A 12903-nucleotide genomic window follows, 5' to 3' on the forward strand; every position below is an offset into this window, starting at 1 on the left:
GAATTTAAAAGTGTTCATTATGCATATCTGAATGACCATGCACCCAATCATTATCCTTAGCTCTCTCTGGGTATTGATGGGTGAAATTTATTTTTCTATAATAATCTTGTTTTGCTTGTAAAGTAGAGGAAAGGTGAGCAATATAAGAGTATTAAAACTAAAAAAAGTGACTTCAGCACAACCGTGAAGGGCTTTACAACAAGGGCATTCACTCTGTCAGCTCAGGGAGTCCAGCTCCAGCTGAGACGGCTGAAGAGGGCTCCTCGAGTGCTCTGATGGACAGGGATGCTGTCTGAACTCAAGTGGGAGATAAAAGGATGAGACAGACTTGTAACCAGGAATGAGAATTTCAAGAGTGGCAGTATTGTGATGCTCAGTCAAGTGCAGCCACAAGAGGAGACACAGCAGAGGCTGAGGGAAGAACAAAGTTTATCATCTCCACAGGTCCTAGAGAGAGAAGGCATGCAGGGCCACACGGCACAGACAGCAGGAGGCAGGAGCAGGGGACCCGTGAAGGGGGTGTATCCAAACAGATTGGACTGCTTCTAGTAGATGAATCTGCACTGTGGCCAGAAGGGGGCCGTGTGGGCAGGTGGTGCGGGAGGTTTCCACAGCTGAGGACTGCTGTGATACTCAGAGCCCGAGTTATCTCGCACTTAGTAACTTCTTTTAAAATCCATCTGGCCTATCCTACCCCTTGAAATGTAAAATGCTGTCCCATAGTGTGTGCTGTTGCTTTCTCCTGCTTTTCTTGGTCCTCCTCAGTTTAGAAATCCGAGTGCCCATTTCTGATTTCCGTGCAGCAGCACATGCATCTCCTCTCTGTTTCTGCCAGTCCCCTGGTGTTACAACATCCCCCTGACACTCTGCTCTGTGATCTGATTAGAAATATCTCTTGCCCAAGTCCAACAAAGGATTTGGACATTTCCAGCTTCCATGAGCCTCACTCCAAACATTTATTTAAAAGGAACTATAATGAAGTAATTTGTAAAAGAATAGTTGGCAAGTGCATACTTCAAGCGCACAAAACAATGAACCCCTGTCCTCTAAAAGCAAAATAAAATGAAAATAAATAACTTTTATAACTTTTACTTATCAAACTCTGACAAACTAGACAATATCCTAAAATCCCAAAGCAAATTTCTAAAATATACTGCTTCCAATTGTGAGAATAAAGTAAAACTAATTCTTTTCTGCCCCCCAGTTGCAATCAGTAGAGGGTCTAACACGAATGGGGGTTTTCAGTGCATGAGGCCCCACCAGCCACACAGGCAGGGGTGGGTGCTACAGGCTGTGCTGGCAGGCCCTGCAGGTGCAGTGAAGCCCAGGAGCTTTGAAGACCCACGAAGGACATCCAGACCGATGTTCCCAAAACACTTGTCATAGAGGATGGCTAAGAAATAACTACTAAGATGACAAGTGTATGTCACAGGAGATTCCAAATTTGAAATCCTATAGGCAGCTACAGGTGAATATGCCAGTATCTAGCCATGGCATTTAAGAATCCTTCCCTTCCTCCAGTGTGGCATACAATCGTTTGTGGAGGAAAAATGAAGAATTGCTTAAGAAGACAAATGAATAGAAGCAAGTAATGAAAATGTTTTATTTGATGTTGACAACCATATCTCACAATAAAGTACATAGAGAAAACCCTAATGGGGAATTCTCTCTCTGGCATGAGAGTGTGACAAACTCTGTGGAACTGGGGAAAATTGTTTTAAACAACCAGTTCAAGTCTCTGGAAATAGCCCTGAGAATATGTAGCAAATGAAGAAACATGTGTTCAAGAAAATCTACAAGAGTTTGGCAAGAAGAGTAAGAGTTTGTGGTATGTGAACCAAGATCAGCCTCCTCCCTCCCCTGCTCAGCTCATAGACAAGAAGGTTCCAGATGCAGGCAGCCACGACCAACCACAGGGTGGCCCCTCTCCCCCCGGCCCCGTCAGAGGGCCATCAGGAGGGGTGGAATATCAGCATTTCTCACCCTGCTTCCCAGCTACCTGGTGCTGAGGCTAAATTCTGGGTGATTGACTCAGCCAAGTGGGGGATCCCTTCTTCTTCCCGGCCCCCACTCATGGGACAGAGACACTTCTTGGGCACAAAGCCAAGCTAGTGTGAGAATCTCACACCAGAAAAGGCTGGTCAGGAAGACCTGAGACTGGTGCCCCCTCCCCACACTTGCAGAGAGCTCAGCTCCTACCATGGAGATCCCACTCAGGGGGGAGTATGCCCTGATCCCCACACAAGGCCATAAACAGAGTCTCAGAGAATTTGCCTAGGGGTACCAGTAGGCCAGTCCTCCAGTAGCTGGTAATCTCTCCTATAGGAGCTGACTTCCTGTGTAACAGACGGTTGAGAAAATCAAGTCTCTGGTCTCCCAAAAATAGACAGAAACTGTAGTGAGGTGCAGGTGTGAAGAGATTGGTAGGTTCATTGGAGACATAGCCTGAACTGTTGGCTGGTTAGTTTGCAGTCAAGAACTGAGGAAACAAGTAGGGACCCCCTAGGGATCAAAAGGAATCACAAATACTGATTAACCAACCCTTCATGGATTCCTTCAGTAGAGCCCACATTTGACTTGATCTTTCTCTCCAGCAAGTTATGCCCTGGATCATTGTGGAGAGCAACAGCCTTGTCAGTCCAGTTACTGTGGAGTTTCACTGCAGAGTATGGTTAGACCAAATAATGCATTTTCCAGCTCGTGGGTCCAACAGCGGGCAGAGAGAGAGTCCAGCACATGGGCATACTTCATTGCCCATTCTCCTCCTAGTGGTGGTTTGTTAAGAGACTTGGAATGGCAGTCTACAGGATTGTTATCTAACTGGGGCATGAAGGATTTGCTTATAAACTTTCCTGAGGGTGCGCTCACACTCAACACAAGCAGGGCCCGGGGAGAGGCCCCAGTACTTGAGGGAAGGGGTGTGGGGGATGCTGGTACCACTGTTCAGTTCTCCCTCACATTTTCCCAACTTTCTGTTCTCCTGCCCCAGGAGCAGGGGTGATCCCTAAGCAAGACACTGTAGCTGTACCTGACAATATTTGTGCAAGAATTACTGACAGCTGCTGGAGCGCCTGTGTTTTGACCCCATTGGGCAACACTGGGGTGACAGTGACACAACTATGTTGCCTGGTGGTTGAGGTGGCCCACCAGCCCTGCCCCTGTGTGACCCCTCCCTCTGCAAACGGTGTTGGACTGAGAGACACATGCTCAGCTGCCAGTGACCTGTAACAGCACAGGCTGAACCTAATATCCCTTCCTAAGGAGGGAATCTGAGTGAAAATCAGGGAGAAGGACAAGGTGGAGCTGAGGGTAAAGAAAAGGAGGTAAGGAAATCTGACATTACATTGCATCCTCAAAAAAGGCTCACAGCTGCAGAATGGTACTGTCCCTTAGCACAGTTATGCCAGATGCACAAATTGGTGATGTCACATTTTTGCTCAAACAACCTCGAGTTTGGAAGCTGGCAGAGTGAAATGGAAGCATGTAGTCCTGAGTGGCCTTTACTGGGACATATTTTGCTCACGTGACAGGATGACAAACTGGGTCAGTTGTTGGTGACAGGATGGAATTCCGGTTAGGTAGCAGTAACTTTTGACTCCTAGTTTTCAGGTTGCTTCTACTGCACCGGCTCTCTTTTGGGAAGAGGTTTCCAGGAACCACTCTCCACGAGCCCATCTGACTGTGTGTTGTTCAGTTCTCAGCTGGATGGTCATGGAGTAACTGTACACCTTGATGATCTCATGCTAAGAAATGTCCCTGGTTTAAAGGACCAAAAGCCCCCCTGCTGGGGTGCTGGGCACAGGTACGTAGTTATTTCTGTGGGTGGAAAGCTATTGAACAGGATAGAAGAAGACGATGGGTCACTGTGGGAACAAAACATAGACCTCACCTGGTAGGTATGAATTCCCTGGGAGTGGGCCCCACGTGGGAGAAGGAAGTTTCTAGGAGGCCTTGTGGTCTCTACCCAGACTAAGTTACATTGAGGGGGGACAACCACTTCTCTAGCAATAATGTGGGGGCCCAGTTTTTGTGGGCTAACAAAACATATCTTGCAACTGCACTCATGCCATTGGTATACAATGGAAATAACAATTGTGGTCGATTGCCCCCCAAAACGTAAGAAAAGGGCTTTGGGAGAGACAGGTGGCTCTCGTGGGATCACTGGACAAGCTGTGTTTACTTTGATGAGGAGGAACAGTCCGTGGAAAAAGACTTGTTACCAGGAATGAGCAGACTAGGAAGATCCAATGACCTCACCTAAGTCAGTCTTTTGGAACACGGACCTGGACGGTCAAAAGTATCAGAAGATCGGGTTAAAGCCTCCTGAGAATGTAACACCAGTGGCGAATGCAGCCTGAGGTAGATGGTGATTTAGCTATTGGCTCATTTCTGTGCCTGAGAGTTCTGCACAGGTTATTACAAGGAAGGAATAACACAGCTCAATGATGAACAGGTACCAATCGAATTAGCACAAAAGTATGAAGAGGTATGTCATGGCTTTATACAGGATGCAGCTGTCACTCTGAGTTGTCCTTGGGCCACAGAGGCTCCTCCAGGTGTGGGGCACAGCTGCACTGGGGCCATGTTTCTTATAGTAAATAAACTGTCACCACATCTGTTGTGTACATGCCCCCTAAACCTAGAAGCTCAGGAGGTCTGTGCATTTTGCTGTAGAAGGTCCACGGGCCATGGGGGCGGACCGTGCACCCATCTGTTCACTCATGTAAGTTTACATAAACTGAAAATGAAAAGACACTTTGAACACTCTAATCCTGTCCCTGAGAGTGAGGCAAAGGAGTGGAAATTGTGTTCTTCTGAGGTGGAACTCAGAATTGCCCGGACGGTGTGGGGTGGGAGTTCTGGAGTCAGGTGCGCTGATAACAAAGACGGTGGGAGGGGGGCGTCTCCCTAAGGACCAACCCAGGATGTAAGGGGTGGGGACCTGGCACAGCAGGTAAGAAAAGGACTCGGGGGGCATGTGGGATTCTGAGGAAGGCCTCCCAAGTCACCTGTCCCCTCGTCACCTAATCCAGCCCTGGTCGGGGGGCTGCTGGGAAATGATTTTCCCGACCAACTGATTCTAAACTGAGGGAAGTTTTATTGGTGGGCTGAACCCAGTCAGGGGAGGGTCCTAAGAGTAGAGGTCCCCCCGCCCCTGGCAGAGAGGGAGTCAGAGGGGGAAGTGAAGAGTGAAGGTGGAGGGACCATAGGCAGGGCCACAGATGGGGACGAACACTCGGCCAGAGCCTGGTCACCACCTGTGAGTCCTGCCCTGAGGATGCAGCCGAGCCCACCAGACCTCCAGCCCACGGGAACCACGAGACAGTACCACACACGGTGCTGGTGGAAGCACGTTCTCACATTTGTGTTCATCTGCTCCAGTGACAGGAAACTGAAACACGGTTGATGTCCCATGGAGCTTACTCGCTTCCAGCTCTGGCCCTTGCCAGATTGGTCATCTGTCACTCTGTGCTGGTTGCCCTTGAACTCTGAAAAATCACGAAGGACCCAAAGACAGTTTATTTATGTGGTTCTTGTGTTGGTGTGTGTGTCATAGAGAAATGAAAACTAAGAGTTTATTAAATATGTGCTTTTAATTCATTTAGAACTACTTCCATTACATGTTAACATAAAGAATGTATTTTGATGGAAACTACCTTGTGTGGAACATGAAAACAGTGACAGGAGCAGCTGCGGTGTGCAGCTCCGGAAACCCTCTAAGTGCGGGGCGAGCAGAGACAGCAGGGCCGACGTCCCCTGCGCTCCCTCTGCTGCCGCATCGAACGTCACGGCGCCCCGGGGAGCCCCCCTGTGCACTCCCGAGAGGGGGAGGGTGAAGAAGGCAGAGCGTCTGGGTGTCATTGTGGGAACAGGTCGGACCCCGTAGAGCCTTGGAAAGGTTCTCAGAGACTCCCTGTGGTCCCCGGGCCACACTCAGAGGACTCGTGACAGTGCACTCAGACTTGGAGCTCCACACCTGTGAAGGGAAAACTGTGATCACATTGAACTGTGTGGTCCATATGGGTATTTGCATATTTTCTGAAACATAAGAAGGACTCCCTAATTGTTGCTCATGGATGTCACAATCCTTCCTCATTTGGACCTATAAACCGTGATGGCGACACTTCCTGGCTTTGGGGGCCAGCTCTCTCTCAGGGTCACCCTATCAGGTTCCACAGAATCCCACCCTCTACAAAATGTAGAGAGGCGCAAGTTCATAATGCTCGTCATTTCAAGAGGGCGGCTGCGATCACTTGTGGTGTCTGTCTCAGGGTTACGGCCCCTGAGATGGCTGCAAGGTCACGCAGAAGCAGCACAGTGCCCACAGCTGCCCTGCCTGGTCCCCAGGGCTCTCCCACCAGGGACAGTCAGACCCGACCTTCACTCTCCTCCAGAGAGGGAATCCAGAGAGTGTTTTCTTTTCCTGTGGGGAGAACATAACTAGGAAGAATACCTTATGATCCTCCTGGGAATCTGAACGCTCAGTACAAACCCCTGGGGTTCTCTGAAGGACTCGCAGAAAGGCCTGCGGCCCCTCTGGTGTCTGGGTCTCCACCTGCAGAAGCTGCACAGGGGCTGCCCTGCTCACAGGTGCATCTCTCTCCCCCGTGGGGTTTATCCCAGGTCAGAGTAGGTGCTCATGGGAAAATCCCTTGCAGAAGAGACTGATTTGTGCTGGGAGGTCGAGTTCAGTGTGGGTAGTTGGGGCCGGACAGGAGAGCAGCAGACACCCCCGTGGCTGTGTGCACGAGACTGCCATTACTGCTGCTCTGTCCTCCTGACTCCCACGGGGCACTGCAGGTCAGTGGAACCAGCACCTAGATTTCTTCAATCCCCACCTTGGGGACTGTTTGCCTCCTGTGCTGTGGGCAGGGCCCTGAGCCCCCTCAGCATCCCTCACACTTGCCTCTGGATGTGCTTGCCTGGAGGTGGTCAGAGCCAGCACTCAGCCTCAGCCAGGGCTTTATAGCCAGGCAGTGGCTCTGAGTAAGGCTCCGAGGACCCAGATTCCGGACGGTCCGTGTAACCTAGCCTGGACAGTGAGAGTGATGTCCGGAAAAGTTCTCTCCATGGAAGAGAGCCTCCCAGGAAGCATGACAGTAAATCATTTCCTTGCAGAAACCAGGTAAGATGTAAGTTTACCATATAGTTACTTCCTTTCCTGACCATCCCAGGTGATCAGCTCGTGGTGATGACTGTCAGACTGGAAATCACAGTGTGTGATGTAGAACTCTCTCTCCCATCATCCAACAGGACAGAATGAGTGTGAGACTCCCGGCCAGAGCTGGGGAAGTGGGGTACAGCTCCAGAGCTGAAGGAACTCTGAGTCCCAGGACCGCCCAGGGGAAGAGCTGCGGGTGCCGCCCTTGGGGGTAGCTCTGTCTGTGTGCTCCTAGTGTTTTATTCTCGCCGTCATAGTTTCTTCTCTGCTCCAGTGTGTGTCTGCTTACGGGATCTAATGTGTCTTCCCTCTTATTTTCATGTTGCTTATTTTTAGCAGCAAAATGATAACAGTGGTAATAAAAATAAAAATAAAATGATAATACATCTAAAATAAATAATCTATTTACAAAGACACAAAAAATAATAAACTAAAAAGTTAGTAAACAAGTGTTTCTACTGACTAGTAATAGATTGAGTTATGTTCAACAAAATTGTTATTCTTCATGTTCAGAGATTAAATGTGTTTCAAACATTACTTATTGTGTCCAGCTGTGTTTAAGTAGAATTGGCAATACTGATGTGTCTCTTTCAGTTTATATAACATAGGAGTATTCCATAGTTGTGGGAAAAATTAATGTCACAAATTTAATGCACACTTACATAGAACCTTCCCAAACGTACTCATATTTTTGAAAGTGAAAACCTAGGATATTGTCTGTTCCTTCCAGTGATTAAATTCTAACTGTGTAGTTTTCTAATAAAATAGAAACTGTGTCTTGGTCAATAGACCCTGGCAAAGAGAAGATGTTTTTGTTTAACATACACATTTTTTAACTAAAAATGACAATCATCTATTTAGCAAACATTTCCTAAGTGCCTATTTCATGTACAACTATACTAATTGTTATGAGACATAAAGATGTGTAAGACATATAAGGATAAAAAGTTAAGTATTTGGTGAGAGGGAATCTCAGCCTAAATAAGTGACATTTGGTCTGAATGTCTTTATCTCTGACATGTCCTCAAGTTTCCCCACACCCTTATAGTGAGGACATAACTGTTGTAACTGTTGTTACTGGCCAAGCCTGTAGTCTTATTTGGTTTCTGAAGAGCCCCCACAAGCACCTAGCCTAACTCCCAAGGGTAGAAAGACCCTCTTTTCAGGCTGACAGCCAGACCTCCAGTGTGGCCCAGAGACGATCAAGAGGGCAGCCACCTCTCTCTGTCATAACTGGTGGCTCCCTGTGATGTCCTGGTTCAGGTGAGGAGGGTGTGGTGCCCTGCGACACCCATTGGGGTAGGACAGTGAGGGCAGTGGTCAGCCCAGTGTGTCAGCACACGGGTGTGTCTGAATGACCCATTTGCATTTCCCACCTGAGCTCACACCACCCCGAGAATGCTCAGTTACTGAGGCCTAACCGCCCCCCTGAGGGATGGACAGGAATTCTCAGCAGTTTTAAAATTACCAAGTTCATCCACACTCATAAGCCTTGGAAAATGTGTGAATTCAAATTATATCCATGGTCTTAAGAGATGAAACTCATGATTATTTGGGAACACACCGTCCACTCCCCTGAAGCCCTACTGTGGGCCTGGGTGGTGCAGTGGCGTCATCTGTGTGCAGCGGGCTTAAGTGATGTTCATTGTGTTAAAGTGATAGTTTAACCTGCAATTGCTGCCTGGGTAGGAGGCTTCTCCTCTTGTTCATATACAGTGAAGACTCATGCAAAAATACAGGTGCCATGCAGCTTGAAAACAGGGGCTCCCCTCAAGCCAGAAACTGCCATTGAGAAGAAAGCACTGGATGAGACACTAATGAGAAATCCGTGTCTCTTGTTGTTAGTAACGTAGATGTGAAGACACCTGAGAGGACATCCACATGCCAGTGATAGGGTCGTTCCTTTCACGCATACCAGGTAGAACCGGGAGGGAGGGGTAGGACAGGAAAGCATGTCACATAGAATGTGTCAGTTCCTTCACATAAGAGGGTACATAGCTCAGGTGGCAGGTAGACTGAGAGTAAGAGGGATTTCCAGCCTGGCGACCAAATAGCTGCACACAATGTAAGTCAGGCTGTTCTGAGCTCTGTGGGGCATTTAACATCCACCTGAGATGAGAGTGAACTGAAGGAGGCTGAAGACCAGCTGGCTTTCACCTGAGCTTTAGGAGAGAACCAGCGCCCCCTGGCTGCCAGCGTGGTCAGAGCAGCCACCCAAGCAGGACAACCACACAGCAGAGGTGAATTCAGGGGTACAGGGGTCAGGACTGTGGAGTTAGACAGCCTTCCCCCTCGGTGGTTTCTGACGGAACTGAGTCTTCCTTCCGCTGGGATTTTGTTTGATCTTTAGATGACTAGAGATAGAGCGATACATGAATACAGATACATAAACTGTGTGACTGATTTCACTGAGCACTGTCACATCTCAGAATTTCCTAGAAGGATTCATGAGTTTAAAATTTACTAAGTGAAGCATTATATTTCACAAACCTAATGAGATAATAAAGAAAATATTTATACTCAAGAAAATAGTGTGCAGCTGTTCACAGCATGTTGCATAGAAATATTTTTACATGGGAAATGATTTCTGATATGTTTCTAAATGAAAGAAGTAGGTAAACTGGCAACATTGGTTGATATATATATTTACATTCATGATACATATGAAAATGTACAGTAAAATGGTATAATTGTATATACACATTACTAATAATACTTATTCATTTTTTTCAGGGTATTACCTCTTTAGTCTTAAATAGAGTTTTGTAATATTTTTCTAAGAAAGTTTTGAGACTTGATGTCAAAAGCTCATACAAGGTAAGAACCACCCTAGTCACACAATGACCGATATTCTTAAACTTTATTCTTTGAAATGTTTGATTCTGTGATTTGCTAAGTAGGAAAAAAACAACAATATAAACTTGGTAATTAACAAGGTGTTACTTACAAATGTATATTTTGCCTAAAAATGAACTACAAAATAATATCAAGACCATTTTCTTACAATGCTAATGTTAATTTAGTGAATAATTTGACTCCATAAAAGGGAAGTCAGTTAAGCTGTTTTCAGTTTTCAGAAACATGAGAATGTGTTATCCCAGGAACAATTTGTATTCCTTGCCAAATTTATGCTTGCTGTTTTAAAACAGGACATCAGAAATGTGACAAAAGTCATGATAAAAGTGTAAATTATTAAAATTAAGATACTGGTTTATGAATACGATTTTTCCCTAAAGTAATCAGACCTTTTTGGACATTGTCTGTGTCCCTGGATGAAGAGGGGAATGTATAAGAACAGTGTGAAACAGCCATCAGAAGTAAGGAAGCGCTAAAAATTATGGAGATGTGTTAAAAAACAATAGGGCAAAATAGTGGGTTTATATCTAGAATAATTAAAAGTGAATAAGTAAAAAGAAGGAATCATTATAATCCCTTCATTATGAAATTCATGAATCAAGAGTCATAGAAAGATGATAGGTGCAGACGTATAAAGATGTATAGATGATTGATAGATAGGTAGGTAGATGATAGAGCCTTTCCTTATGAGGAAATTGACAACCATTGATGTAACAGCAGTGATGGAGTGAGAACACCACGTTTTCCAATAATCACTACTCATCAGGCAAGATCATCAACGGGCTCTGAAATTAGTGGCTGAGAAGCTCTATGAGGAACAGAATATTATACAGTAACATTAATGGATGCTCCAGAAACTTCATTAGGGAAGAAGATAATGATTTTATAATGGAGGCACCATGTTCACCTGGAGATCCGACTGAGTGTCACCAGTGATGGAACAGTGAACCTCATGCACCTACACATGAAGCCAATGAAGGACACTTAATTCCCCTGCAGAAAGTGAATAATCTGAATAAAAAATGAGGAGCTGCATGCAGTCCCATTTGGAGAAGATTGTAGTGAAGAGCTTCTCTATACTCTTCCAAAGTTCAGTGGTCATGATGGCAAAGGCAGACGGGGTAGATACTTCAGATGAAAGGAGACTAAAGATGAATGACATTAAATATCACATGTCATTTTGGATTGGGTCCCAGGTGAGGGGAGTAGAGAGAGAATGTTACAGATGAAAGAATCATTAAGTATCAATATTAAGTAGCCTGATTTTGATAACTGTGGTTAGATTACTGAATATCTTTGCTTTGGGTGGAAAGGAAAGAGGAATTTAGGGGTGAATGGGTATCATGTTTATTTATACTTTAATCTCAAGTGCCTCAGAAAAAAAGTAATATATAGAGAGTATAGTAATATAGAGAAAAAGAATTATATGGCAAATATGAAATAAATACTCAAATTTGTTAAATCTGCACATATGGGTATATTGGAGTTCTTTGCATAATTCTTGACTGTTTTCTATAAGTTTAAATTTATTTCATAGTAAAGTTAAAAACAGGTAACCAGTTTGGGGGAGTAGGGGAATCTTTCAAACAGTGACAAGGATACAACCTTTCTCTGAGCTCATGTTGAGATTAACTCCACTTTTTATTGCTTGTCCAGCCCTGCCCTTTATCACACTTCAGTTCTTGACCAGCTCCCTTTAAGGAATGGGGGGAAACCGGTCATGGGTCACAGAGTTTGTGCTGCTGGGATTCCAGCTCAGCGCTCAGACGGAACTGCTCCTCTTCTGGGTCTTCTCCCTGCTCTACATCTTCAGTCTGCTGGCAAACGGCATGATCTTTGCGCTCATCTGCCTGGACCAGAGATTACACACCCCCATGTACTTCTTCCTCTCCCACCTGGCCATCATTGACATGTCCTATGCTTCCAACAATGTCCCCAAGATGCTGGCAAACTTAGTGACTCAGAATAGAGCCATCTCCTTTGTCCCATGCATCATCCAGACTTATTTGTATCTGGCATTTGCTCACATAGAGTGCCTGATTTTGGTGGCAATGTCCTATGATCGGTACGTGGCCATCTGCCACCCCCTCCAGTACACGGTCATCATGAGCTGGAGTGTGTGCTTGGTCCTGGCTGCCACTTCTTGGTCCTGTGGATTTGTCCAGGCTCTGCTACATGTGGTTCTCCTTGTAAGGCTGCCGTTCTGTGGGCTCCAGGAAGTAAACCACTTCTTCTGTGAAATCCTCTCTGTCCTCAAGCTGGCCTGTGCTGACACCTGGCTCAACAAAGTGGTCATCTTTGCTGCTGCTGTCTTTGTCTTAGTCGGGCCCCTGTGCTTGGTGCTGGTCTCCTACACACACATCCTCTGGGCCATCCTGAGGATCCAGTCTGGGGAGGGCCGCAGGAAGGCCTTCTCCACCTGCTCCTCCCACCTCTGCGTGGTCGGGCTCTTCTTTGGCATAGCCATGGTGGTTTACATGGTCCCAAAGTCCAGTCAACAAGAGGAGATGGAGAAAATACTGCCCTTGTTTCACTGTCTCTTTAACCCGATGCTGAACCCCCTCATCTACAGCCTGAGGAACACCCAGGTGAAGGACGCCTTGTGTAGGGCGCTGCAGGTGAGGGCCAGGTGAAGGGAAACTCAGAGAGTTTTCCCAATTAGAAGTTCCATATACAAATGGTAATTGTTCAAATTCTAGCTCTGAAAATAGGGTAAACTTCTATGGAAGACCATAGGTTTTAAAGTTGAAATTAGACAACTAAATTATTAGAATTTTTAGTCTTTCTTTAAAAGAATTAGTGAATTCCAGCCCTGGCTGGTGTGGCTCAGTGGTTTGAGCATGGGCTGTGAACGAGAGGGTTTCCAGTTTGATTCCCAGGCAGGG

At 46.2% G+C, this 12903-nt stretch overlaps 1 protein-coding gene across 4 annotated transcripts; it reads left to right on the forward strand.

Moving 5' to 3' along the window:
• Positions 1-6498: 6498 nt before the first annotated feature.
• On the forward strand, positions 6499-12651 carry LOC114507956 (olfactory receptor 2A2-like). 4 transcript variants are annotated; one of them, XR_004899745.1, is made up of 3 exons: positions 6499-6801; positions 9896-9979; positions 11561-11690. XR_004899745.1 is itself a non-coding variant. In XM_036010999.1 (3 exons), exon 3 carries the CDS (start codon positions 11722-11724, stop codon positions 12649-12651), a length of 930 nt encoding a protein of 309 aa, XP_035866892.1. In that variant the 5' UTR covers positions 6499-6801; positions 9896-9979; positions 11675-11721. The 4 variants fall into 4 exon arrangements, 3 of the variants coding, with proteins under 3 accessions (XP_035866892.1, XP_028381773.1, XP_035866893.1); XM_036010999.1 differs by having other exon boundaries at positions 11675-12651; XM_028525972.2 differs by lacking the exon at positions 11561-11690 and adding an exon at positions 11709-12651.
• Positions 12652-12903: the final 252 nt, after the last annotated feature.

This window comes from Phyllostomus discolor, chromosome 10 (genome assembly GCF_004126475.2).
Source record: "Phyllostomus discolor isolate MPI-MPIP mPhyDis1 chromosome 10, mPhyDis1.pri.v3, whole genome shotgun sequence".
NCBI lineage: Eukaryota > Metazoa > Chordata > Mammalia > Chiroptera > Phyllostomidae > Phyllostomus > Phyllostomus discolor.